Consider the following 25,674-nt stretch of genomic DNA (forward strand, 5'->3'; position numbering starts at 1 on the left):
ATGGTAATCAACAGGTTAGTATGTTTTTTTTCATATTCCACCCATTTTGCATTCCTTAACTATTACTTTCAACTATTTCATATGCTTATATGATTACCTTGAATTATTTCAATACAGATCGGTCGGTGACAAGAAAATCATTATGCTGAATCAACTTCCCTCATCAAAGGATTGTATGGAAGACTCAATCATCCGTGTGCCTGTCATCCGACTTTGGGAAAATCATATTCTTGATAAACCCGAGCAACTAATCTCCATTGACAGGGTCTTAATTGATGAAGAGATATGTTATATTATGTGTTTACATACATATGTGTTAGTTTCATTATATTTTCATATATATTGCCTTTATTAATTCATATTAATTCATTTTATATGCTAGGGAAACATGGTCCATGGAAGCGTACTAAAAAGATTTATATACAAGTTTGAGAGATATTTATCTGAAAATGCATGTTACATCATAAAGAACGTTTCGGTTGGTGACTACAGTACTAAATACAAGTATGTGGATAATGACAAAAAGGTGAATCTCTTCCTGAAGTCAACTGTTACACCTTGTGAAGATTTTGGTGGTGATTTACACGGATTCAAGTTTCAAAGCATTGATGCGCTTATTGATATGGTTACTAAACCGAACACCATTGTTGGTAAGTATTAACAAAACCCTTTTTAGTATTGAGATATTTAATCTAAAAAGTAATTAAATTTGTAATTTTTAATCTAACCCAACTACGTGTGTTTGTTGAAAATTAGTTATATTAATTATTAATAATAATACGATATTTAATGTAGTGTAAGATTACATGTATGTCATATATTTGTATCACAATTGTCTTTGTATATACAGCTGAGACTGTTATTGTTATTGTTATTGTATATAAATATAATAAAAGCTAGATTAATAAATATTACATATTTGATCATATTATTAATATACATAAAATACAACCTTAAAGAAAATGGTGCAACAAGTGAATAACATTGTATAATATAAATAAAAGCTTAGATTCTGTTTAAACCGGTATCTACCTGAAGCTGCAATTATAAATATATATATAAACAGAGCAGGCTAAACAACATATTTATGCATAGATACAATATATATCAATTCTGTTTGGGTCGGTTTTAGGTATAACTTTTTATAATGTTAACTTTTAATTAAAAAGTTAAACAAAAAAAAGATATTTGTTATAATATTAGCCCTAATTATACAAGATTATTGAAGTAATAATTGAACTTTAGTAACAAAGAAACAATAAAGTAAATGAAATGTGAGAATTGCAATTTTACTGGATGCCTATCTTTGTTACAAACACATGGTATTTATAATACCAAATAACTATTCCAAAACACTATTTAGGGGACAAGCAAATATAATTGGTGACAAATAATTATATAATTGGCATTTGAAATTTGGGGTCATACAAAATATTGTCGGCAAAAGATTGTCGGTGGTGATTCATAACACTCCCCCTTGGATGACACCATTTCAAAACTTCGGGGTCTTGAAGTACCGCCTCATTAAAAACCTTGCTAAAGAAAAACCCAATGGGAAAAAACTTTAGCTTAGGGAAAAAGAGTGCAGTATATAGTTCCCCTCAAATTTCAGGTCATTACATTGTCCGTACATGGCGCATGCCAATATCATGAACATGTTTCCTGAATGTTGCTGTGGGAAGTGCTTTTGTGAAAAGATCAGCTGAGTTGTTGCTGGACTGGACATATCTCATCTCAACCTGATTGTCTTTAATAAGGTCCCGAGTATACTCAAAATATCTTGGTGGTATATGCTTTGTTCTGTCACTTTTGATATAGCCTTCCTTCATTTGCGAGACACAAGCTGCATTATCTTCATAGATAAGAGTTGGAATTCGATCTTTCTCTAGTCCACAAGAAATCAATATGTGTCGTGACATAGATCTTAACCATACGAATTCTCTTGAAGCTTCATGCAATGCAATGACTTCGGCATGATTTGAAGATGTTGCAATGAGTGTTTGTTTCTGAGAACGCCATGAAATCGCAGTTCCTCCATTCTTAAATTAGTATCCAGTTTGAGATTTTGCTTTATGGGGATCAGATAAATAACCTGCATCTACATAACCAACTAACCCTTCTTTTGAATCGTTAGCATAAAATAAACCTAAATCAGCACTTCCTTTTAAATACCGAAAAATATGTTTAATGCCATTCCAGTGTCTTTTAGTAGGGGATGAACTGAATCTTGCCAATAAATTAACTGCAAAAGAAATGTCAGGTCTTGTACAGTTAGTAAGATACATAAGTGCTCCAATTGCACTGAGGTATGGTACTTCGGGACCAAGAATCTCTTCATTATCTACGCAAGGGCGAAATGGATCATTGGCAACATTGAGTGATCTAACACCCATCGGTGTGCTTAAAGGATTTGCTTTGTCCATATTGAAACGCTTTAAGAGTTTCTCAGTATAAGTTGACTGATGCACAAGTATCCCATTATGCATATGTTCAATTTGTAAACCAAGACAATATTTGGTTTTTCCAAGGTCTTTCATTTCAAATTCTTTCTTTAAAGGATCAATCGCTTCATTAATTTATTTTGTGTCCCAATTAAATTGAGATCATCAACATGCACAGCTATGATCACATATCCTGATGTTGTCTTCTTGATGAAGACGCATGGACAAATAAGATTATTTGTGTATCCTTTGCTTATCAAATAATCACTCAAACGATTGTACCACATCCTTCCAGATTTTTTCAGTCCATACAAGGATCTTTGTAACTTAATGAAATACATTTCCTTAGGCTTTGAGCTTAATGCTTCGGGGAGTTTAAATCCTTCGGGAATTTTCATATAGATGTCACTGTCTAGTGATCCATACAAGTAAGCTGTGACAACATCCACAAGACGCATCTCTAAATTTTTAGAGACTGCTAAGCTGATTAAATATCTAAACGTAATAGCATCCATAACAGGAGAATACGTTTCTTCATAGTCAATTCCTGGCCTCTGAGAAAAACCTTGAGCTACAAGTCTTGCTTTATATCTTGTAACTTCATTTTTCTCATTTCGTTTTCTCACAAAAACCCATTTATATCCTACAGGTTTCATTGACTTTGGTGTAATGACAATAGGTCCAATGTAAGGCCCCGTTACCGGTAGCCCTACTTTAGTGTTGGATTTACTCATAAACGTAGTTCTAAATGTCAGAGTTAATTAAAACTTTTCGCGGAATAATAAAACTTCAACCATAACATTTTACATGACCATCAAATCTTGTCTTATAAAACATTCATAGTCATTTAAAGCAGAACATAGTCTTTAAAACATCACAACATTTCTTCGAGATGCCTGGTATCTTCGATTCCATGCCATGTGTCTTCAATCAAGCGAGCTGCCTCAACCTATTTGCCTGCGTGCATACTAAAAGTCAGCTACGCTGAGTGAGTTCTAGATAATCACATAACTTACTTTACGTACACATATACGTGCCCGAAGGTACACATTACATACATAACCTGTACTTCATTCGTCTATACACATTTATAGCTAACCTTATGTTATAAAGGGCATTTCACCCTACATACCTCGGATATTGTTAGGGTCCGGTACCCTCCATCCTCGGATATTATTAGGGTCCGGTCTCCCTTCATCCTCGGATATTATTAGGGTCCGGTCTCCCTTCATCCTCGGATATTATTAGGGTCCAGTCTCCCTTCATCCTCGGATATTATTAGGGTCCGGTCTCCCTTCATCCTCGGATATTATCAGGGTCCGATCTCCCTTCATCCTCGGATATTATTAGGGTCCTGTCACCCTTTCTTCCGTACCTTCATACCATACATTTCTAAACACATAATTGTATGTTTCATACATACATACATCATTCAGTTTTCATGTATAATAATTTTATCATCAAACTTTTACCTGGCTGTACATGCAATATCCGAAGATCGTTCATGTACTATTTACATACCATACATATATAGCTTATACATCATACATACTTCATTCAAACATCAATCGTACACCATATATATCATTCATATATTTAGCTACCACCTGACGGTCCATGCCATATCCGAAGATCGTTCATGCACCGTCAAGCAATCATCATACATAATTCATATAAGGCATACACTTACCACTTAAAGTAAATGTATTAACTATCACATCGAGTATGCACACAGCCCCGAAAACATAACAAGGAAGTGGGGCTAGAAACTCACCTGAATGCGGTTACATTCACCGTTTATAGTAATCCCTTTCTTGAGTTGTGCACGACTAACTGTATAACAATTACACGTATCAATTGACTATCACTACCCATATTGTCTTTCTAGTTCAATTATTACCCACAACTAACGGGGGTCCGGGGGCAGCGCCCCTGGTAGTGGGGTTCTAGGGGCAGCAACCCCTAGCGGGGTCCAAGGGGCAGAGCCCCTGGCTGGGGTAAAGCTGCGAGGTAAGCTTGGAAAAATTTTATTTACATTAACTGTCTTAACACATTTTCCATTAGGGTTTAAATTTATTTTCTAATTCGTTAACTCATTCCTCATAACGAATTAAGTCTTCTTTGCTATCGAATTCATCACCTTAAATGTAAGCGAACATACGTTCTAGGCGAACTTAACATAAGCGAACCTAAGTTAAGCGAACTTAACATTTAGCGAACTTGGTGTCCGATGAACTTAGTGTCCAGCGAACTTGGAGTCCGGCGAACTTGGTGTCCGGCGAACTTGGGGTCCGGCGAACATAGAGTCCGGCGAACTTGGTGTCCGGCGAACATAGAGTCCGGCGAACTTGGTGTCCAGCGAACTTAGAGTCCGGCGAACTTGGTGTCCGGCGAACTTACCTGCAGCGAACTTAAGTGCAGGCGAAGTTACCAATAGCAGCTACGGTTCGCTCTAAACTCCTTAATCATATCCGTTTCATCGTGAAATCCTTGGATATGATACTGACCAAACCCGAGAGCATTCCCAAGATCTTTTTCGAGCAAAAATAGACCAGGAAAAGCATAAAGTTTGGACCTTTAGGCTTAAAACGTTTAATACTAGGTCTAAGGTTTATTTTAAACGAGCCGCTCCTATTTACAGGTCCTTTAAGTTCGTTTTAGCATCAAGTTTACAATTTTACGTTTCATTTACACTTGATCTATTCTCGTTCTATGTTTCAAGGTTAAACGTTAATAAAAACGTGAACTTTAAGGTAAAAGACATACCTTTACGTGTTTGGTGTGGCCGCGATTTGCTTGGCTATCTTGTATCTAGCTTGTGTATTAAAGATCAAATAATGTCTATCTTGATTTTGGCCTCGGATCACGTCTCTCTCTCTCTCTCTCTCTCTCTCTCTCTCTCTCTCTCTCGGCCGTATATGAGGTGGTGAGTGTGTGTGTGTTCTTGAGTGTGTAGGCAATATGGAAAGATGGAATGAGGATTAGGGTTTTAGGTTGGTTTAGGGGGTATTTATATTCCTTAAAGCCCATGGACCTAAGGCCCATTACCCTTTAATCCATCTTAATTAATCCAAGTCCATAACATTTTCTTTATTTAATTTCAATTAAATATTAACACACGATAATTAAACGCGACTTTCTTTATTTACTACTAGAATATTTTGGATGTTACAAGTCTTCCCTTCTTAAAGAGGTTTCATCCTCGAAACCTAACTATTACTTAAACAAACTAGGGTAGAACTTGCGCATCTCATCCTCAGCTTCCAAAGTAACATCCGATCACTTGCGATGTTTCCATATCACTTTTACCAGGGGTATAACCTTGTGGCGAAGCTGCTTCTCCTTGCGATCAACAATCTTTATCGGTTGCGCAATGTAGTTCAGTTGTTCGTCAAACTCAATGTCCATCAATGGCACGTGAGATGTGTTATCAGCTAGACACTTCCTTAGATGAGAAACATGGAAGGTTGAATGAATTCCTTCCAACTCATCGGGTAAATCCAGCTTATAAGCCACCTCACCAACGCGGTCTATAATCTTAAACGGTCCAATATACCTTGGACTCAACTTTCCCCTCTTCCTAAAACGAATGATTCCCTTCCAAGGCGAGACCTTGAGCATCACATTGTCACCAACGTTGAACTCAATCGGTCGTCGCCGCTTATCAGCATACGACTTCTGTCTATCTTGAGCAGCTTTCATTCTTGCTTTGATCTGATCCAACTTTGAAGATGTTTCTTGAACAACTTCTAAACTTCCCATCTCTTTTTGACCAATCTCTCCCCCAACACACCGGGGTTCTACATCGTCTACCATATAGCATTTCAAATGGTGGCATACCAATACTCGAATGGTAACTGTTGTTATAGGAGTACTCTGCTAGATGCAGATGATCATCCCAACTTCCACCAAAATCTAAAACACAAGCACGTAGCATATCCTCAAGGGTTTGGATCGTCCTCTCATACTGTCCATCTGTTTGAGGATGATACGCCGTACTGATGTTCAATCTCGTTCCCATAGCTTCGTGGAACTTCTTCCAAAACCTCGAAGTAAACCGAGTATCTCTATCTGACACGATCGATAACGGTACTCCGTGCTTAGCCACAACCTCTTTGATGAACAAGTTTTCTAACGTTTCTGACGAGATAGCCTTTCGTATGGGCAGAAAGTGAGCACTCTTGGTCAAACGGTCCACAATCACCCAGATGGTATCATGTTGCTTAGCTGTACGATGTAGCTTAGTTATGAAATCCATAGTGATGTGTTCCCATTTCCATTCTGGTATCTCCAAAGGTTGCATCTTCCCATAAGGCTTCTGGTGCTCTGCTTTGACTTGTAAACAAGTTAAGCACTTACTGACATAATCTACTACATCATTCTTCATTCCAGGCCACCATTAATCTCTTTTCAAATCTTGATACATCTTTGTAGCTCCAGGATGAATCGAGTATCTTGATTTATGAGTTTCATCTAAGATTCGACCTTTGAGATCTCCATGGCGTGGAATCCACATACAGTCAAATCTAGTCTTAACGCCATGAGTGTTTTCCATCAACTCATCTTGCTGGCCGTAAACTCTCTCCTTCTTCACTAACCCTTCGTTTACTAACACCTCCGACTGTACTTTGATGATTTCTTCAAAAAGACTTGAATTCATAGTCAGCTGATATGACTTTACCGTTGCAAGGACTTCCTTATTCTTATGACTTAACGCATCAGCGACCACATTAGCTTTACTAGGATAGTACTTAATATCGCAGTCGTAATCCTTTATCAACTCTAACCACCTTCTCTGCCTCATGTTCAGCTCTTTCTGCTCGAAGAAGTACTTTAAACTTTTGTGATCCGTATAAATAGTACACTTAGTACCATACAGGTAATGCATCGATATCTTGAGAGCATACACTACTGCTGCTAACTCTAAATCATGCGTCGGATAAGTACTCTCATGGACTTTCAACTGTCTAGACGCGTAAGCTATCACTTTTCCTGGTTGCATCAACACGCAACCTAACCCATGATGCGAAGCATCAGTACAAACAACCAAATCCTCATCACCATCGGGTAAATAAAGGATTGGAGCTTGCGTGAGTCTTTTCTTTAACTCCTGAAAAGCCTCTTCTTGAAACTTACCCCAACTGAATACTATCGACTTTCGGGTCATACCGGTCAGCGGTGCAGCTATCTTGGAGAAACCTTCGATGAATCTCCTATAGTAGCCAGCTAACCCTAGGAAGCTTTGTATATCAGTCGGATTCTGTGGAGTCTTCCAATTCGTTATCGCCTCAATCTTAGCTGGGTCCACGGTAATTCCTTCAGGATTTATCACGTGACCTAAGAATTGCACTTCTCGTAACCAAAATGCACATTTTGAAAACTTAGCGTACAACTTCTCTTTCATCAGAGTCTCCAGTACCTCTCTCAGATGCTCAGCATGATCAAACTCGCTTCTGGAATAAATCAATATATCATCGATGAAGACGATAACTGACTTGTCCAACATTGGCTGACACACCCTATTCATCATGTCCATAAATGTTGCGGGAGAATTCGTTAGACCGAATGACATTACGAGGAACTCGTAGTGTCCCTACCGCGTTCGAAACGCTGTCTTAGGGATGTCTGCCTCTTTCACCTTCAACTGATGATAGCCTGATCTGAGATATATCCGTGAGAACCAACTTGACCCTAGCAATTGGTCAAACAGATCGTCGATCCTTGGCAAAGGATATCTATTCTTTACCGTAAGTTTGTTCAACTCGCGATAGTCTATGCACATTCTCATACTCCCATCCTTCTTCTTCACGAACAAAACTGGCGCGCCCCAAGGGGAAACACTTGGCCTTATGAAACCTTTGTCGAGGAGTTCTTGCAGTTGGGACATAAGTTCTTTCATTTCGGACGGCGCTAGACGGTACGACGCTTTCGCGACGGGCTGGGCTCCTGGTACTAAATCTACCTGGAATTCTATCTCTCGCTTCGGTGGCAACCCCGGAAGATCCTCAGGGAATACTTCTAGGTAGCCGCACACGATAAGAACATCTTTCATTTATGTCGTCTCGGCCGTAGCGTTGACAACATACGCCAGGTAGGCACCACACCCTCGTCTTGATAACCCTTCGGCCTTTATCATCGAAATGACGTTAAGCCCTAAACTTTTCTTATCACCATAAACCGTCACGGCACTGCCATTCAAGGATTTTAGTTTTATCCTACTCTTACATACTATCTGAGCTTCATACTCGGATAACCAATCCATTCCCAAAACTACATCGAACCCTCCTAAGGTCATAACATACAAAGAAACAGGAAACTCATGTCCCTCTAATTCTATCTTACAATCCTTCACCGTTTTCGTTACTTTCACCGAGGTGTCGGTAGCGGTTTCTACTATGAAGGTTTCAGACACTCAGCAAATTTTCATTTTAGCTAGTTTACTAAATGTCGTAGCTACAAAACTTCTATTCGCACCCGAATCAAATAATATAGAACAAAAATACCGTTTACTAAGAACGTACCAGTCACAACATCAGGAATCTGCCAAGCTTGTTCCTGGGTCAGCATGTAGGCTCTAGTCCTCGGCCTCACTTGATCAGCATCTTTCTTTCCACTACTTATAGCTCCACCATCAGTATATTCCCTTGCCATATGGCCTGTCTTACAACACTTATAGCTTGCGGGTTCTGCATTGCATTCAATAGCATAATGCCCCATCTTCCCACACTTATAGCAGGCATTTATCCCCATCCTGCACTCTCGACCATGAGCCCTTCCACATTTGTGGCACACGTCCGAACTAGTACCCCACTTGCACTCGCCTCCATGCACCTTTCCACATGTCTTGCATGTCTTTCTTTCCCACACCTTCTGCTTCTTGTCCTTAGGGTTCCATAACTGCATACATGGGCGCTTGGCAGAAGCGACCTATTTCTTATCCTTCTTCTCTTCCACAATCACATCATCTGCCGACAAGTCGTCATAAACCATTTCTGCGAGTCCTACAGCATAATCAAAAGTACCCGGTTGATATAATGCTAAATATATAAGTTTCCATTGTTCATTTTAATTAATATTTTAATAGTTTTTGTTCGTTTCTAGTCGAGATTTGTAAATTACTAACATTTCTATGTTTCGTAGGTTCCGGGATTTTATCGTGATTAAAAAGGGAGAAAAACGAGCTAAAACGAGCCGAAACGGATATCAGAAACGCGTCAGGAAGAACCAGAACAGAGAACCGGTCAAACCAGGTTGGGTTTTGACCGGCCCCCATGGAGAAGCACGTCGCGCCGCGCGAAGGGGGAAGGCCAAATGCCCTTAGCGTGGCGCCTAGGGGCTGCTGATGGGTTTTTAATTCGTTTTTGCTTAATGTCGGGCCTTGTTTTCGCTATTTAAACACCTTTAACTTAAACCTGACATAACCTGAAAGCCATCAGCCGATTTTGGAGAGTTCTTGGAGCTATTTTACGCGTTTGTTGGTGATTTTGAAGGCGAGAGAACATCCGGTGAAGAGCTGCACGTTCACGTTCGAGTTTACGGGTTTTATCATCTTCGATTCCCCGTTTCTTACACTTTCACCATGTTTTCGTTATTATTTGTTTTGTTTGATTTAGATTTTAATATGCTAGGCTAAACTCCACAGGCTGCCTAGGTCGTGATGAACCTTAGTTCGGTTTGATTTTATTTGGATTTTCGTTTCGTTATGGATATTATGTTCTAAGTAAACGGTTGAGTTTGATTTAGTTGATGCGTATGATTGCTTGGTTTTGTTTACTTGAATTATTGTTTCACATTGCCCTTGTTGATTGTTTCATAGGATAGGGTTTTGTTAGGTCATTTACTGTGTGTTCTTGACTAGTTTATGATTGATATCGATTAAGATCATATAAACAATAAAATCAATTAAACAAATAAAAGTGAGCTGCTAGTCTAAAAAGTTGTAAAGTGATAGGCTATTAATAGATCTTTGCTTGTCGGGATTGATAGATTTAGTTCTTCGTAAGGAGTCCGTCTAGATTTGATTGTCAGCTTAGTCTATTAAATTAATTGGGTTTGCTTTGCTATCTTTTGAATTTCGCGCTGTAAGGTAGGTTTTCGTCATAAAATATACTTAGACATAAGCAACTAAATAACCGTAAGGAAGTTTAATATAAAACTGGTGAATCTTAAAACTTGTTAGAAATCCATAGGCGTCTTCTTGAAGTTCAAGGGTCCTGTTCGGGTTTTCTGTCAAGGGTCTATCTTATGATCCCGGTTCCATAACTTGCAGTTTTCCATTTAAATTAATAACCGTAACTTTGGGGACTCCGGCCTGGGTAGTTATTTTAATTATCTGAATTAATCCAAGTTTTCTAAATTGTTTATTAGTTAAAACTAATTAGGGTTTTAAGTTTTATTAGTTAATTAATAAGTAATGATTATGTTTTATTATTATTATAATAATTAGGGTTTTGTTTTATTATTATATTAATTAGTTTATTAATAGTTTAATTAAAGTAATCATTAGTTAATTATTATTATTAGAGTTTTAATTAATTATTTTTAAAATCCCCCTCAAATATTATTAATAGATAGTCGTGTCTTGTAGTTGAGTCTAATTTGCTAGTTTTGTAATTTAAAGAGTCTCGTGGGTTCGATATCCGGACTTACTTAGCTGTGCTAGAGTCGACCGGTTCACTTGCCTGGTAAAGCTAACGTGGCCGCTGATGCGTTAAGCCGTAAGAATGAGGAAGTCATTGCAACAGTGAAGTCATACCAATTGATTATGAATTCAAGTCTTTTTGAAGAAATTGTCAAAGTGCAACCAGAAGTGCTGGTAGATGAAGGGCTAGTAAAGAAAGAAAGGATTTTCGGTCAGCAAGACGAGTTGATGGAAAACACGCATGGTGTTAAGACTAGGTTTGACCGCATGTGGATTCCACGCCATGGAGATCTCAGAGGTCGAATCTTAGATGAAGCTCATAAGTCAAGATATTCGATTCATCTAGGAGCTACGAAGATGTACCAAGATTTGAAAAGAGACTATTGGTGGCCAGGAATGAAGAATGATGTGGTAGATTATGTCAGTAGGTGCTTCACTTGTTTACAAGTCAAGGCAGAGCATCAGAAGCCTTAAGGGAAGATGCAACCTTTAGAGATACCAGAATGGAAATGGGAACACATCACCATGGATTTCATAACTAAGCTACCTCGTACAGCTAAGCATCATGATACCATCTAGGTGGTTGTGGACCGTTTGACCAAGAGTGCTCACTTTCTTCCTATACGAGAGGCTATCTCGTCAGAGACGTTAGCAAGCTTGTTCATAAAAGAGGTTGTATCCAAGCATGGAGTACCGTTATCGATCGTGTCTGATAGAGATACTCATTTTACTTCGAGGTTTTGGAAGAAGTTCCATGATGCCATGGGAACAAGATTGAACATCAGTACGGCGTATCATCCTCAAACAGATGGACAGTCTGAAAGGACGATCCAAACCCTTGAGGATATGCTGCGTGCTTGTGTTTTAGACTTTGGTGGAAGTTGGGATGATCATCTGCATCTAGCAGAATTCTTTTACAACAACAGCTACCATTCAAGTATTGGTATGCCACCATTCGAGATGTTATATGGAAGACGTTGTAGAACTCCAGTATGTTGGGGAGAGATTGGTCAAAAGCAGATGGGAAGTTTGGAAATGGTTCAAGAAACTTCTACAAAGTTTGATCAGATTAAGGCAAGGATGAAAGCTGCTCAAGACAGACAGAAGTCGTATGCTGATAAGCGGCGACGACCGATCGAGTTTAACGTTGGTGACAATGTGATGCTCAAGGTCTCGCCTTGGAAAGGAATTATCCGTTTCAGGAAGAAGGGAAAGTTGAGTCCGAGGTACATTGGACCGTTTAAGATCGTTGATCGTGTAGGTGAAGTGGCTTACAAACTGAAATTTCCTGAAGAGCTAGAAGGAATTCACTCAACCTTCCATGTTTCTCAACTGAGAAAATGTCTAGCTGATGACACGTCGCACGTGCCATTAATGGACATTGAGGTTGATGAACAGTTGAACTACATTGAACAACCAATCGAGATAGTTGACCATAAGGAAAAGCAACTACGACGCAAGGTTATACCCTTAGTGAAAGTGATATGGAAGCACTGCAAAGGATCTGATGCTACATGGGAAGTTGAAGAAGAAATGCGTAAATTTTATCCAAATTTGTTTATGTAATAGTTAGGTTTCGGGGACGAAACCTCTTTAAGGAGGGAAGACTTGTAACATCCTACTTTTGGTTATAATAATAAAATAAACTTGGTCTATTTTATAGTGGGTCGCTATCGGTTTAGATAACTAGAATATGAGTTGGGCTAGTGTTGGGTTAAATGGATATGGGTTATGGACTTGGGTATGAAAGAAAGAAGGAAAGACCATGGGCTAAGCCCATGATCCATAAATATATAAGCCTTTAATACCCAATTTTCATTCATTTACACATATTCCATACACCTCTCAAACACACACTTAAGCTCTCTCTCTCTCTCTCTAGCCGAAATCACCAAGGAAAACCGATCCCGATCCAAGGTAATGATACTATGATCTTGTATGAGCTTAAATCCGTTAGTTATGGTCACGAAACGACGAGCCGACACTGTTAAACCGTTTAAGTCGCGAGATCCGGATGGAATCGAGTATAAACCGAACCTAAGATGAGCTTAGGGATCACCCTAGCTCAGATCTGGTTCGAACGGGATGAAAAACGGTGAAAAACGAGTTAAAACTCCGGCGAATCCGCGGTTTTCCGGTGACGGCGCCGGAAAGGCAGCGCCGGAAAAGTAGGTACGAGGTTAAGGGGGATGTCAGGGAATGTTCTGACATTCCCTGACCTAACCCTAATTCGTTAACGGTAATCGGACGAATTAGCCTTGATTCGTTATCTAATTCGTTAAGGAAAAGAATGACGAACTTCAATTCGTTAAGGTCTAGTTCGTATAAGGATCAGTTCGTTAAGGTCCAATTCGCTATAAGGACCAGTTCGTTATAATGCCTGATTCGTTACAAAGGCAGATTCGTTATAATGGTTAATTCGTTATGAATTCCCATTCGTTAAGGACTATATAACGAATTAGAACTTTGAAAGAATGACAGAGCAGTCCCTGGACTTAGAAAAGAATGATTTAATTACAAAGAAGCCCTTGGACTTTAAGTAGCAAATTATTTAATGATTCAAAATCCTAATGGAAAATGTGTTAAGACAGTTAATGAAAATAAAATTTTTCCAAGCTGACCTGGCAGCTTAACCCCAGCCAGGGGCTCTGCCCCTTGGACCCGCTAGGGGTTGCCGCCCCTAGAACCCCGCTGCCAGGGGAGCTGCCCCCAGACCCCCGTTCGTTTAGGGTAATAATTAAACTAGAAAGACGATATGTTTAGTGATTGTTTATTGATACGTATAATTATTATACAGTTAGTCGTGCACAGCTCATACATACATACATCATTCAGTTTTCATGTATAATAATTTTATCATCAAACCTTTACCTGGCAGTACATGCAATATCCGAAGATCGTTCATGTACTATTTACATACCATACATATATAGCTCATACATCATACATACTTCATTCAAACATCAATCATACACCATATATATCATTGATATCTTTAGCTACCACCTGACGGTCCATGCCATATCCGAAGATCGTTCATGCACCGTCAAGCAATCATCATACATAATTCATATAAGGCATACACTTACCACTAAAGGTAAGTGTATTAACTATCACATCGACTATGCACACAGCCCCAAAAACATAACAAGGAAGTGGGGCTAGAAACTCACCTGAATGGGGTTACGTTCACCGTTTATAGTAATCTCTTTCTTGAGTTGTGCACGACTAACTGTATAAAAATTACACGTATCAATTAACTATCACTATCCATATCGTCTTTCTAGTTCAATTATTACCCACAACTAACGGGGTTCCGGGGGGCAGCGCCCCTGGCAGTGGGGTTCTAGGGGCGGCAACCCCTAGCAGGGTCCAAGGGGCAGAGCCCCTGGCTGGGGTTAAGCTGCGAGGTCAGCTTGGAAAAATTTTATTTACATTAACTGTCTTAACACATTTTCCATTAGGGTTTTAATTTATTTTCTAATTCGTTAACTCATTCCTCATAACGAATTAAGTCTGCTTTGCTATAGGATTCGTCACCTTAAATGTAATCGAACATACGTGCTAGGCGAACTTAACTTAAGCGAACCTAAGTTAAGCAAACTTAACATTCAGCAAACTTGGAGTCCGGCGAACTTGGAGTTCGGCGAACTTGGTGTCCGGCGAACTTGGTGTCCGGCGAACTTAGAGTCCGGCGAACTTGGTGTCCGCTGAACTTAGAGTTCAGCGAACTTGGTGTCCGGCGAACTTACCTGCAGCGAACTTAGCTGCAGGCGAAGTTACCAGCAGTAGCTACGGTTCGCTCTAAACTCCTTAATCATATCCGTTTCGTCGTGAAATTCTTGGATATGATATTAACCAAACCCAAGAGCATTCCCAAGATCTTTTTCGAGCAAAACTCGGCCCGGAAAAGCATCAAGTTTGGACCTTTAGGCTTAAAACGTTTAATACTAGGTCTAAGGTTTATTTTAAACGAGCCGCGCCTATTTACATATCCTTTAAGTTCGTTTTAGCATCAAGTTTACAACTTTACGTTTCATTTACACTTGATCTATTCTCGTTCTAAGTTTCAAGGTTAAACATTAATAAAAACGTGAACTTTAAGATCAAATAATGTCTAGCTTGATTTTGGCCTCGGATCATCTCTCTCTCTCTCTCTCTCTCTCTCTCTCTCTCTCTCTCGGCCGTATATGAGGTGGTGAGTGTGTGTGTGTGTACTTGAGTGTGTAGGCAATATGGAAAGATGGAATGAGGATTAGGGTTTTAGGTTGGTTTAGGGGGGGGTATTTATATCCCTTAAAGCCCATGGACCTAAGGCCCATTACCCTTTAATCCATCTTAATTAATCCAAGTCCATAACATTTTCTTTATTTAATATCAATTAAATATTAACACACGATAATTAAACGCGACTTTCTTTATTTACTACTAGAATATTTTGGGATGTTACATCCAAAAACCTTTCGATTGTTTAGTGAGTTTAATTCAACTTGCATAGCATCTTTCCATTTGTTCCAATCTTGTCGATTTTTACAATCATCTACAGATTTTGGTTCAGGGTCATCATTTTCTTCCATGATATCACTTGGCACAGAATAAGAAAATATATCATCAATATTTTCCATTTCATCTCGATCCCACATTATATGTGATTGACCATAGTTGATTGACAATTCCTTATTGGAATCATTTATTTCTTCCTGAGGGAATGTTATATTATTTAATCTTTCCTGATGGAAGGTTCTGTCAATCATTCCATCCTTAGGGTCAGTATCCTTTTCGGAGCCCTTTCTTTTTCGAGGATTTTTATCCTTTGAACCGATTGGCCTTCCACGTTTTAAACGTTTTGGGATTCATGAGGTGCATTATTATTATTTTTATTTTGCTTGCTTGGAATCTCAACTCGAGATGGAGCATTAATAGCTGGTATATGAGATTTAGTAACCCTGTTTATATCAGTAAATGCAACAGGTAACTTATTTGCAATTTCTTGTAGATGTATTATTTTTTGAACATCTGTCTCACTTTGTTTTGATCTTGGGTCTAGGTGTAATAATGATGGCACACACCATGATATATCTCTTTCTTGTTTTTTTTTTCATTTCTCCCCCTAATGCCGGGAATATTGTCTCGTTAAAATGGCAATCAGCAAAACGTGTTGTAAATACATCACCTGTTAAAGGTTCAAGGTATCTTATGATGGAAGACGTTTCATATCCAACATATATTCCCAACCTTCTTTGGGGACCCATTTTTGTGCATTGTGGTGGTGCAATAGGAACATACCTAGCACACCCAAAAATTCTAAGGTGCGAGATATTTGGCTCATTTCCGGAAACAAGTTGTGTGGGAGAGTATTTATGATTTGCACTTGGTCTCACACGAATTATTGACCCAGCATGCATAATTGCATGACCCCAAATAGAAACAGGGAGTTTTGTCCTCATTATTAATGGTCTAGCTATTAGCTGTAGGCATTTGATCAACGACTCGGCTAAGCCATTTTGTGTGTGTACATGAGCAACAGGGTGTTCTACAACAATCCCAACAGACATGCAATAATCATCAAAAGCATGTGATTTAAATTCTCCCGCATTATCAAGCCTTACTCTTTTAATAGTATAATCGGGAAATTGTGCACGTAATTTGATAATTTGAGCAAGAAATTTTTCAAAAGCAACATTACAAGTCGATAATAAAGAGATATTAGACCATCTGCTGGATGCGTCTATTAAGACCATGAAGTATCTAAATGGTCCGCATGGTGGATGAATTGGTCCACATATGTCACCTTGAATTCTTTCAAGAAACATTGGTGTTTCTTTATCGACTTTTAATGGCGAAGGCCTTGTAATTAATTTACCAAGAGAACAAGAGGTACATTGAGACATTTTATCTATTTTGTGGATCTTTTGACCTTTCAGTGGATGCCCATATGTATTTTCAATGATCCTTTTCATCATTGTGGATCCTGGATGGTCTAATCTGTCATGCCATAAGTTTATGATACAAGAATCGCAACAATTTTCTTTGGCTATCATATGTGCTTGAGGCACATTTATATATGTGTAATGCAAACCAGAATGGAGCATTGGCAATTTTTCCAATATTTGATCTTTGCTTATGATATGCAAATATTTTTCATTACTAACAGTTCTTGACTGAGTATCATATCCATTATGATATTTTTTTTTGAAACTCAACAATTTCTTGTTGATTTTGGGGAAAATAAAGCATTTTCTATTTTGAGCTTTGTACCATTTGGTAATGCTAAATTAGCTTTTCCCACTCCTTCTATCAAGTTTGTAGGACCTGATATTGTATTGATGATCCCTTTTGTTGGTTTCAGTTTATAAAAATATTTTTTAGATCTAAGTATAGTATGTGTGGCTCCACTATCCGCTATAATTATATCTTCTTCATTTGTTTGATCTTGTGCTCCAGTGATTTTCATTTTAAATCTTGAGAGTATTAAGAAAAATAATAAGTGTATAACAAAGACATTATGATATTTTAATAAGAACTTTATTTAATTGAAAAACAAACAGTACATGAAGGAAACTACATAACTAAAGATAATGAGAAGCACACTTAATTATTGCATATAATTATTCTCGTCAAGCAATATTTATTTCAGAGATCCACAACAAAGTCTGCAATGCTCATATCAGCATTGTGATCATCAAAGTTATCAACGTGGTTCACTTCTTTCTCTTTTCCTTTGATAGAGGCTTGGTAAAGTTCACACATATGTGAAGCTGTGCGACAAGCCTTTGCCTAGTGGTTTGTACTTCCATATCTAAAACAGGGTGTGCCATTGTTTTCGGACCTACCAGATTCATTCCATTTATTGTGGTGGTTGGAATTGGTATTCTGTGGGACATGATAATTATTGGCTCTCTGGTTACGACCACGGCCACGACCACGACGGTAAGAATTAGTGTTCCATTTGAATGAATGCTTACGATCATTAAAATGCCTTTTGTCAAAATGACCACGACCACGTCCATGGCCTCGTCCACGACTTTGTTCCCATTTATTACCAGAATTTTTATGAAAATTTTTGTGAGCAACATTTGCTTCTTGTATTGCTAATGAACCCGTGGGATGAGATTGATGATTTTTCATCAATAATTCATTATTTTTTTTGCTACAAGGAGAAATGCATTTATATTAGAGTATCTCCTAAAATTCTACAATCGATAATGTGTTTGCAAGGTTATATTTGATGCATGAAATGTGGAGAAAGTTTTCTCCAACATATCTCCTTCAGTAACAGTTTGCCCACAAAATCGAAGCGTTGAGCATATTCTGAACAAAGCAGAGGTGTACTCATTTACTTTTTAAAAATCTTGGAACCTGAGATTGTTCCATTCATCTCTAACAGTGGGAAGTAGAACTTCCCTTTGATGATCAAATCTTCTTTTTAAATATTCCCACAAGATGCATGGATCCTCACAATTTGAATACTCAAATTGTAACATCTCATCAATGTGTTTGTGGAGGAAGACATCGGCTTTTGCCTTGTCTTGATCCTCACAATTATTTCCCACTGTTATCGTATTCAAAACACCCATTGATTTGAGATGTCGTTTGACATGTGCCGTCCATGACATATAATTATCTCCGGTGATATTGAGAGCCGGAAATTCAAGTTTTGCGATGTTTTCCATTTTATTACTAAACACAAATAAGATAAATATTAGGATTACATACTTATTAAAATTGAAAGAAAATACCAAGGTAGAGCTATAAATAGATAAAGAAAAAGGAAAAGATTAAACTTTCTAGGTGGGAGGTTACAAATTAAGAACAATAAGATTATAAGCATTATGGTAGTTAACATTAAAACGGGATGAATCATCTTTCCGAATATTATCTTGAGTATTCCCGAGAAGAAAGTTTTTGTATTTGTGAAATATTTGAGATTGATAATTGGTTATTTATAGTTGAAAATTTATAACCATTTGTATGTGTGTGTGTGTGTGTATAATATTAATTATTTTAAAGTAAGATAATAAATAAGAAATTAAATAAAGTTTATTTTATAAAATATATAATTAGTATGCATAACAATAAGAATAGAATTGTTAGTGAAAATAAATCTAACTTTTAAATGAAATATTAGTTTGCATATATAAATAAAAGTTAGAATAGTTATCAAATTTTAATAACAATGTTTATACATATTACTGTTGTTACTTAGTATATGTATATGCATATATATATTTCCAATGTACATAATTAAAGAAGTGTTTATGATGCTTATGTGAATACCTTTGTGTCTATTACCTTTCTTGATTAGGATATAAGTGGCTCGTGCTGATAACGTGTTATAATATTAGCCCTAATTATAACAAGATTATTGAAGTAATAATTGAACTTTAGTAACAAAGAAACAATAAAGTAAATGAAAGGTGAGAATTGTAATTTTACTGGATGCCTATCTTTGTTACAAACACATGGTATTTATAATACCAAATAACTATTCCAAAACACTATTTAGGGGACAAGCAAATATAATTGGTGACAAATAATTATATAATTGGCATTTGAAATTTGGTGTCATACAAAATATTGTCGGCAAAAGATTGTCGGTGGTGATTCATAACAATATTTTTTGTTTGTAATTTTTTTCATAATAACTTTTTAGACGCGGTTTGTTGTAAAAGAAAATTAAAACCAGATCATCATCATGTCATTTTCAGAATACCAATATAGTAGTTTAATAAAGAAAGAAGACATACTCAAATGCCTAATTTATTTTTATTATTATTATTTTTAGCATTTAGCACCCTATATGGGAAGATTAAGATAAGAACACAAAAGCAAGGAACTTTAATCTTTTATTTTTCTGAACACTAGAATCTAAACCAGTACCAGATCATTATCATTATCATTTTCAGAATACCAATTTCGTAGTTAAAAAAATAATATAAAAAAGGTGTAAATACTCAAATGCCCAACAATTTTAATACTTAGCACCCTAAATAGGAAGATTAAGATACGAACACAAAAGCAACAAACTTTAATCTTTTATTAAAATATAACTTTTTATAACTTTTAGGTATCATTTCTTTTTGGGTCAATTCTGTTTGGGTCGGTTTTAGGTTAAAATCGAACCAAAAAACTAAAAATTCGGTTTTTGGGTTTTTAAAGCCATTCGGTTTTTACGGTTTTCAAAATGGGATTAGTTTGGTTTCGATCTTTTCATTTTTACCATATGAGCTTGAAAAAATGGGTTTAGTTTGGTTTCGATCTTTTCATTTTTACCATATGAGCTTGAAAATTTTCGATTTTTTCATTTTACCCAATATAATGTATTAGGGTCTATATTTACTTTTTAATTAACGATTAATTGATTATTACATATTTGGAACTATAACCTTTTGGCTACAACATTTGTTGATTTATTACCAATTACTTAATAGTTATTTAAAAAACTCAAGACCAAACCATCGTTCTTTACCAGGCTTGGTTATTTTGGTTCGGTTACGATAGGATTTCCGGTTACAGTTCAGTTATTTCAGTTTCATGCACACCCCTAACTTGACCCACAACATGTAAAAGCAGGATACATTATAATATATAATACACATATGGAGAGGTTCATTACAGAAGACAGAATTATTACAATTTGCAAATCCTTTAATTTTTCTGTAAGTAGTAAATCATTTTAATACTTTGAATTCTAGCATACAAATCTCTAGGTTATTAATTTGTTCATAACTTTGTTTTCACTTTAAAACATTTACGTATACATGTTTAGGTATGTGTACATAAACTGTAGAAAATATATATGCACATGTACGCATAACCTACATATGTGTACGCATATTCAATAAGCCGTAACATTACAGATGCATTAGCAAACTTATATATAAATTAAATACAACCTTATGACGCTTAATTTGCTCACCCCTAATATATTTTGTTTTATATGAGGGTATTTTTTTGGATTTGTGAGTAACATTGTATATATATGTGTAACACAACAATAAACCCAAGTTGAAGTTTTTTAATGCCAAAAATATCTAACATATTTGTTTTTATATTGTCTTACTTTCTTTGGACCTTATTTATTTATAACTGTCATCACTTATTTCTAATCTAATTTTTTCAATACATATGTGATTGGCGCTGTAGCTAAATATCAACCAATTGAAGACAAAGTCAAATCTAATGGTGTTGAGACCAAGATGATGTATCTAACATTAAAGGGTTTAAGGTAACTTCATTTTTATTTCAAATTTTAATAAATGTTAAATTTTTATATGATAAAACTTGCTCACATTTTTTAGAAACAACAAGGAATTACCTTTAACTCTATGGGGATCATACGCGGTTGACATGTCAAATTATATTTTGTCAAATTCTGATCAAGCTCCAGTAGTTGTGGTGTTACAATTTGGGTTATTCAGGATACGTGAAGGTTTGATACGTTGATTATTTCTTATTGATAATTTTAAACTTAGATACCTTTTAAAAAAATAATTTTTTTAATACTTTATTATTTTTGTTTATTTCAAGGGCGTCCACCTGTTTTCAATTCGCTTAATGTTAGTAAGATGTACATCAACAAAGAAATACCTGAAATCAATGAATTCAAGATCAGGTTTTGTTTTCATTTATATTTACTACCGGTTGTTTTTTTGTTAATTAGTATAAAATTTATGTCACATTTTATATAATATTTATTTGTCATTTATTAGGTATCTTGGTTCATTGCCTTCTGAACCTTCATCAAGTAGCCGTCTTTCTGCACCAACTATTCGTGTTCCGTTTCGCGAGGAGTTTCTTAACTCAACCGAGTTCTGTCAAATCATTGAACTCGAAGAATTTTATAAGGTAACTAGATTTGTTCAAAACATTTTTAATACTTCATTACTAAGATTTGTCTTTCTATGTTTTTTCAGCCTAAACAGGTTATTATATGTGGAAAGATTCTTCCTATGTCATATATGCAATGGTATTACGTGAGTTGCAAGGTTTGCACAAAGTTGGTCAAATATAAGGTCAACAAAGAAGGTGAAATTGAGGGATCACCTATTCTGAATCAGTTTCGTGGGAAGTATATTTGTAATCATGTAAGGCCCCGTTACCGGTAGCGCTACTTTCGTGTTGGATTTACTCATAAACGCAGTTCTAAATATCATAGTTAATTAAAACATTCGCGGAACATTAAATACATTCAAACCATTACATTCCATAGCCACAATTCTTGTCTTATCGAGCATTCATAGTCATTTAAAAACAAAACATAGTCTTTTAAAATAAAACATCATAGCAAAATCTTCAGTTGCCAGCTTCGTCCAACTCTGCCATGTGTCCTCCTCAAGCTACCTGCCTCATTCTACTCACCTGCGTGCATACTAAAAGTCAGCTAGGCTGAGTGAGTTCTAGTTAATCACATAATCATACGATACCTTCTTACATTTCATACTTAACCTCTTAACTTTCTTTCATACACACATAAGTGCATATACTTTCATTCTTACCTTCATACTTTCTTTACATTCATAATCATACGTTTTAAAGAGCCTTTCGCCCTATAACCTCACAGATATTATAAGGGTCTGGTCCCTATCATCACAGATATTATAAGGGTCTGGTCCTTAACATCACAGATATTATTAGGGTCTGGTCCCTAACATCATAGATATTATTAGGGTCTGGTCCCTTTGTTTCGTGTAACTGTACCGTACCTGTTCATACATACTTTCCTTGACAATACATACGATCTCCGAAGAGCGTTCACGTACCATCATCATAACACACATACATTATGCATACATCATATATTCACACATACATCATATCTATCATCATACTTATCAATCATATCTTAACTACCACCTGACGGTACATGCAATATCCGAATATCGTTCACGCACCGTCAAACAATCATTATACATAAATCATACAAGGCATACACTTACCACTTAAGATAAGTGTATTAACTATCACATCGAGTATGCACACAGCCCCGAAAACATAACAAGGAAGTGGGGCTAGAAACTCACCTAAAGGCGTTGCGTTCACCGTTTACGGTTATCCCCTTCTTTAGCTGTGCGCGACTAACTGTATAATAATTATATGTATCAATAACTATCACTACATATATCGTCTTTCTAGTTTAATTATTACCCTCAACGAACGGGGGTTCGGGGATAGCGCCCCTGGCAGCGGGGTTCTAGGGGCGGCAGCCCCTAGCAGGGTCCAAGGGGCAGAGCCCCTGGCTGGGGTTAAGCTGCCTGGTCAGCTTGGAAAAATTTTATTTTCATTAACTGTCTTAACACATTTTCCATTAGCATTTTGAATCATTGAATAATATGCTACTTAAAAGTTTAAGGGCTTATTTGTAATTAAATCATTCTTTTCTAAGTCCAGGGACCAATTATGTCATTCTGTTAAACTTCTAATTCGTTACTTATCCTTAACGAACTGACTTGCCATGACGAACTGGTTCTTGTAACGAATTGGAACCTTTAACGAACTGGTTACTTACACGAATTGGACTTTTAACGAACTGGACTCTTAACGAATCAGTCCATGTAGCGAACCAGTCCAAGTAGCGAATTGGGCCTTCTAATTCGTTATCTCCCTTAACGAACTGGTCATAATGAATCAAGGATACTTCGTTACCCTTTTCCCTTAACGAATTGAACACGAACTGAAATCAGTTCGCTATGTTCCCATGGACGAACTAGCTAGCGAATCGCCTTTAATTCGCCATATTCCTGTAGCGAACTAGGGTTAGGTCAGGAATGTCAGAACATTCCCTGACATTCCCCCTTAACCTCGTACCACTTTCCGGCGCCGTCATTGCCGGAAAGCCGCCGGAAAAACGCGATTTCGCCGGAAAAACGGGTTTTAGCTCGTTTTTTTCACCGTTTTTCGTCCCGTTCGATCCAGATCTGAGCTAGGGTGACTCCTAAGCTCATCATAGGTTCGGTTCATACCCGAATCCACCCGGATCTCGTGACTTAAACGATTTAACGGTGTCGGCTCGTCGTTTCATGATTATATCTAACAGATTTAAGCTCAAACAGTAAAATACTATCATTACCTCGGGTCGGTTCTCAGTTTCCTTCTTGATATCGGTTTAGAGAGAGAGAACTAGAGAGAGAATCTTAAGTGTGTGTTTTGGATGGTGTAAGGGATATGTGTAAATGAATTAAATGGGGGATTAAGGGTATATATATTTTTGATCATGGGCTTAAGCCCATGGTCTTTCCTTCATTCCTCCATAACCCAAGTCCATAACTCATATCCATTTACCCAACACGAGTCCATATCGTATTCTATTCAACTAAACCGATAACGACCCGCTATAAAATAAACGAACTTTATTTTATTAATATAACCGAAAGTAGGTTGTTACAAATCAAAAGTGCAACGGCGCTATTGTTGAAGCTGTACCAAGGTTTTTAAATTTTGTTCTTAATTCTACTCTTTTAATAATATATCTATGGTACAACTACTTTTTGTTTTATCTTTACTAAAATAAATATCTGTCCATATATGTAGGTATCGTATTAATCTTGCAGTCCAAGATGTCACTGGGGTTGTCGATTTGAGTTTATGGGAGGGCCATGCTACCAAACTTCTTAAGATTAGTGCTTATGACTTGCTGCTTAAAGTCATAAATGTATGTTTTATAAAGATTTAAATATTTTTTTTATGTTCGTACTTTATACGTATCAATTGTTATTAATAGTTAATTACTAACTTATACGTAGGGGCGTCCTGATTCGGACCTATTTCCTGAGGAACTGAAGAACCTAGAGAATAAATTGTTTGCTTTCAAGATTTCCGTTAATCAGTTTAATTTGGATAATCAAGGCTCTCAAATTAACATATCCAAGATAACTGAAGATGCTTTTATATTAGCGGAACTTCAAAAGAAAGTTAACTCTAACCAGGTACTAACCATCAGTTTGGTTCAACAAAATTTGTCGTGTGTTTTGGTTAATAATTATTGATAAATTTTTTTCCCCATTTTTATACATTTCTACTATAATTTGATCAACATTTCTTCAATATGTAAATCTTTTACAAATATTAAGAAGTGGATTGAATTGAAATGAAATCCATTACTATATTTACCTAATGTAAATTCAAATGTAATTATTTATTTTATGTTAGGAAATGAAATGCATTTTTTAAGAGCTCCTGCATTTGTGGCTTTTAACTTTAATTTACAAAATTAATGGTATTTTATTTTCATCAATATCTTAGTATCTTTCAATTGTTATTTTAAACTTTCCATGGTCAAACATCGCTTTAACATATAGATTTTTTGTAAATTCCAATTCAATTGATATTCAAATATATAATTTTTCTTAAATTTGTTTGTTTAATTCATTCAATAGCATCAAGAATCCGACTCCACTGCTGTTGATGCGTCCGTTGACACGTTTAGTGTAAAGGTATGTCACTTTTCATTTTAAGTTACTTTCCTCTATTATACAAAAACAATCTAACTAATATACAAGTAAATATATTTTACAACATCCATTTATATTTAGTATTTGACATATTTGTTAATATATCTTTTTTCTATTTATTTTAATAGGATGTTATCTCGGT

The 25,674-nt window shown here is 36.5% G+C and overlaps 1 protein-coding gene across 1 annotated transcript; it reads left to right on the plus strand.

Moving 5' to 3' along the window:
* LOC143544766 (replication protein A 70 kDa DNA-binding subunit C-like) lies at positions 1 to 25,067 on the plus strand. Its single transcript, XM_077036784.1, has 10 exons — positions 1 to 14; positions 118 to 265; positions 383 to 650; positions 21,229 to 21,310; positions 21,384 to 21,514; positions 21,613 to 21,697; positions 21,795 to 21,930; positions 21,999 to 22,153; positions 24,613 to 24,733; positions 24,825 to 25,067. Exons 1-10 carry the CDS (start codon positions 1 to 3, stop codon positions 25,065 to 25,067), a joined length of 1,383 nt encoding a protein of 460 aa, XP_076892899.1.
* Positions 25,068 to 25,674: the final 607 nt, after the last annotated feature.

The sequence above is a fragment of the Bidens hawaiensis genome, unplaced genomic scaffold (assembly GCF_021521415.1).
Source record: "Bidens hawaiensis isolate Kalapana, Puna unplaced genomic scaffold, B.hawaiensis_p1.1 tig00013745_1, whole genome shotgun sequence".
Lineage (NCBI taxonomy): Eukaryota > Viridiplantae > Streptophyta > Magnoliopsida > Asterales > Asteraceae > Bidens > Bidens hawaiensis.

Coding starts and splice junctions, on each gene's coding strand:
- LOC143544766 (XM_077036784.1), top strand. Junction 21,698..21,794: donor ATCAATGAATTCAAGATCAG/GTTTTGTTTTCA, acceptor GTCATTTATTAG/GTATCTTGGTTCATTGCCTT. Junction 24,734..24,824: donor TGCTGCTTAAAGTCATAAAT/GTATGTTTTATA, acceptor ACTTATACGTAG/GGGCGTCCTGATTCGGACCT.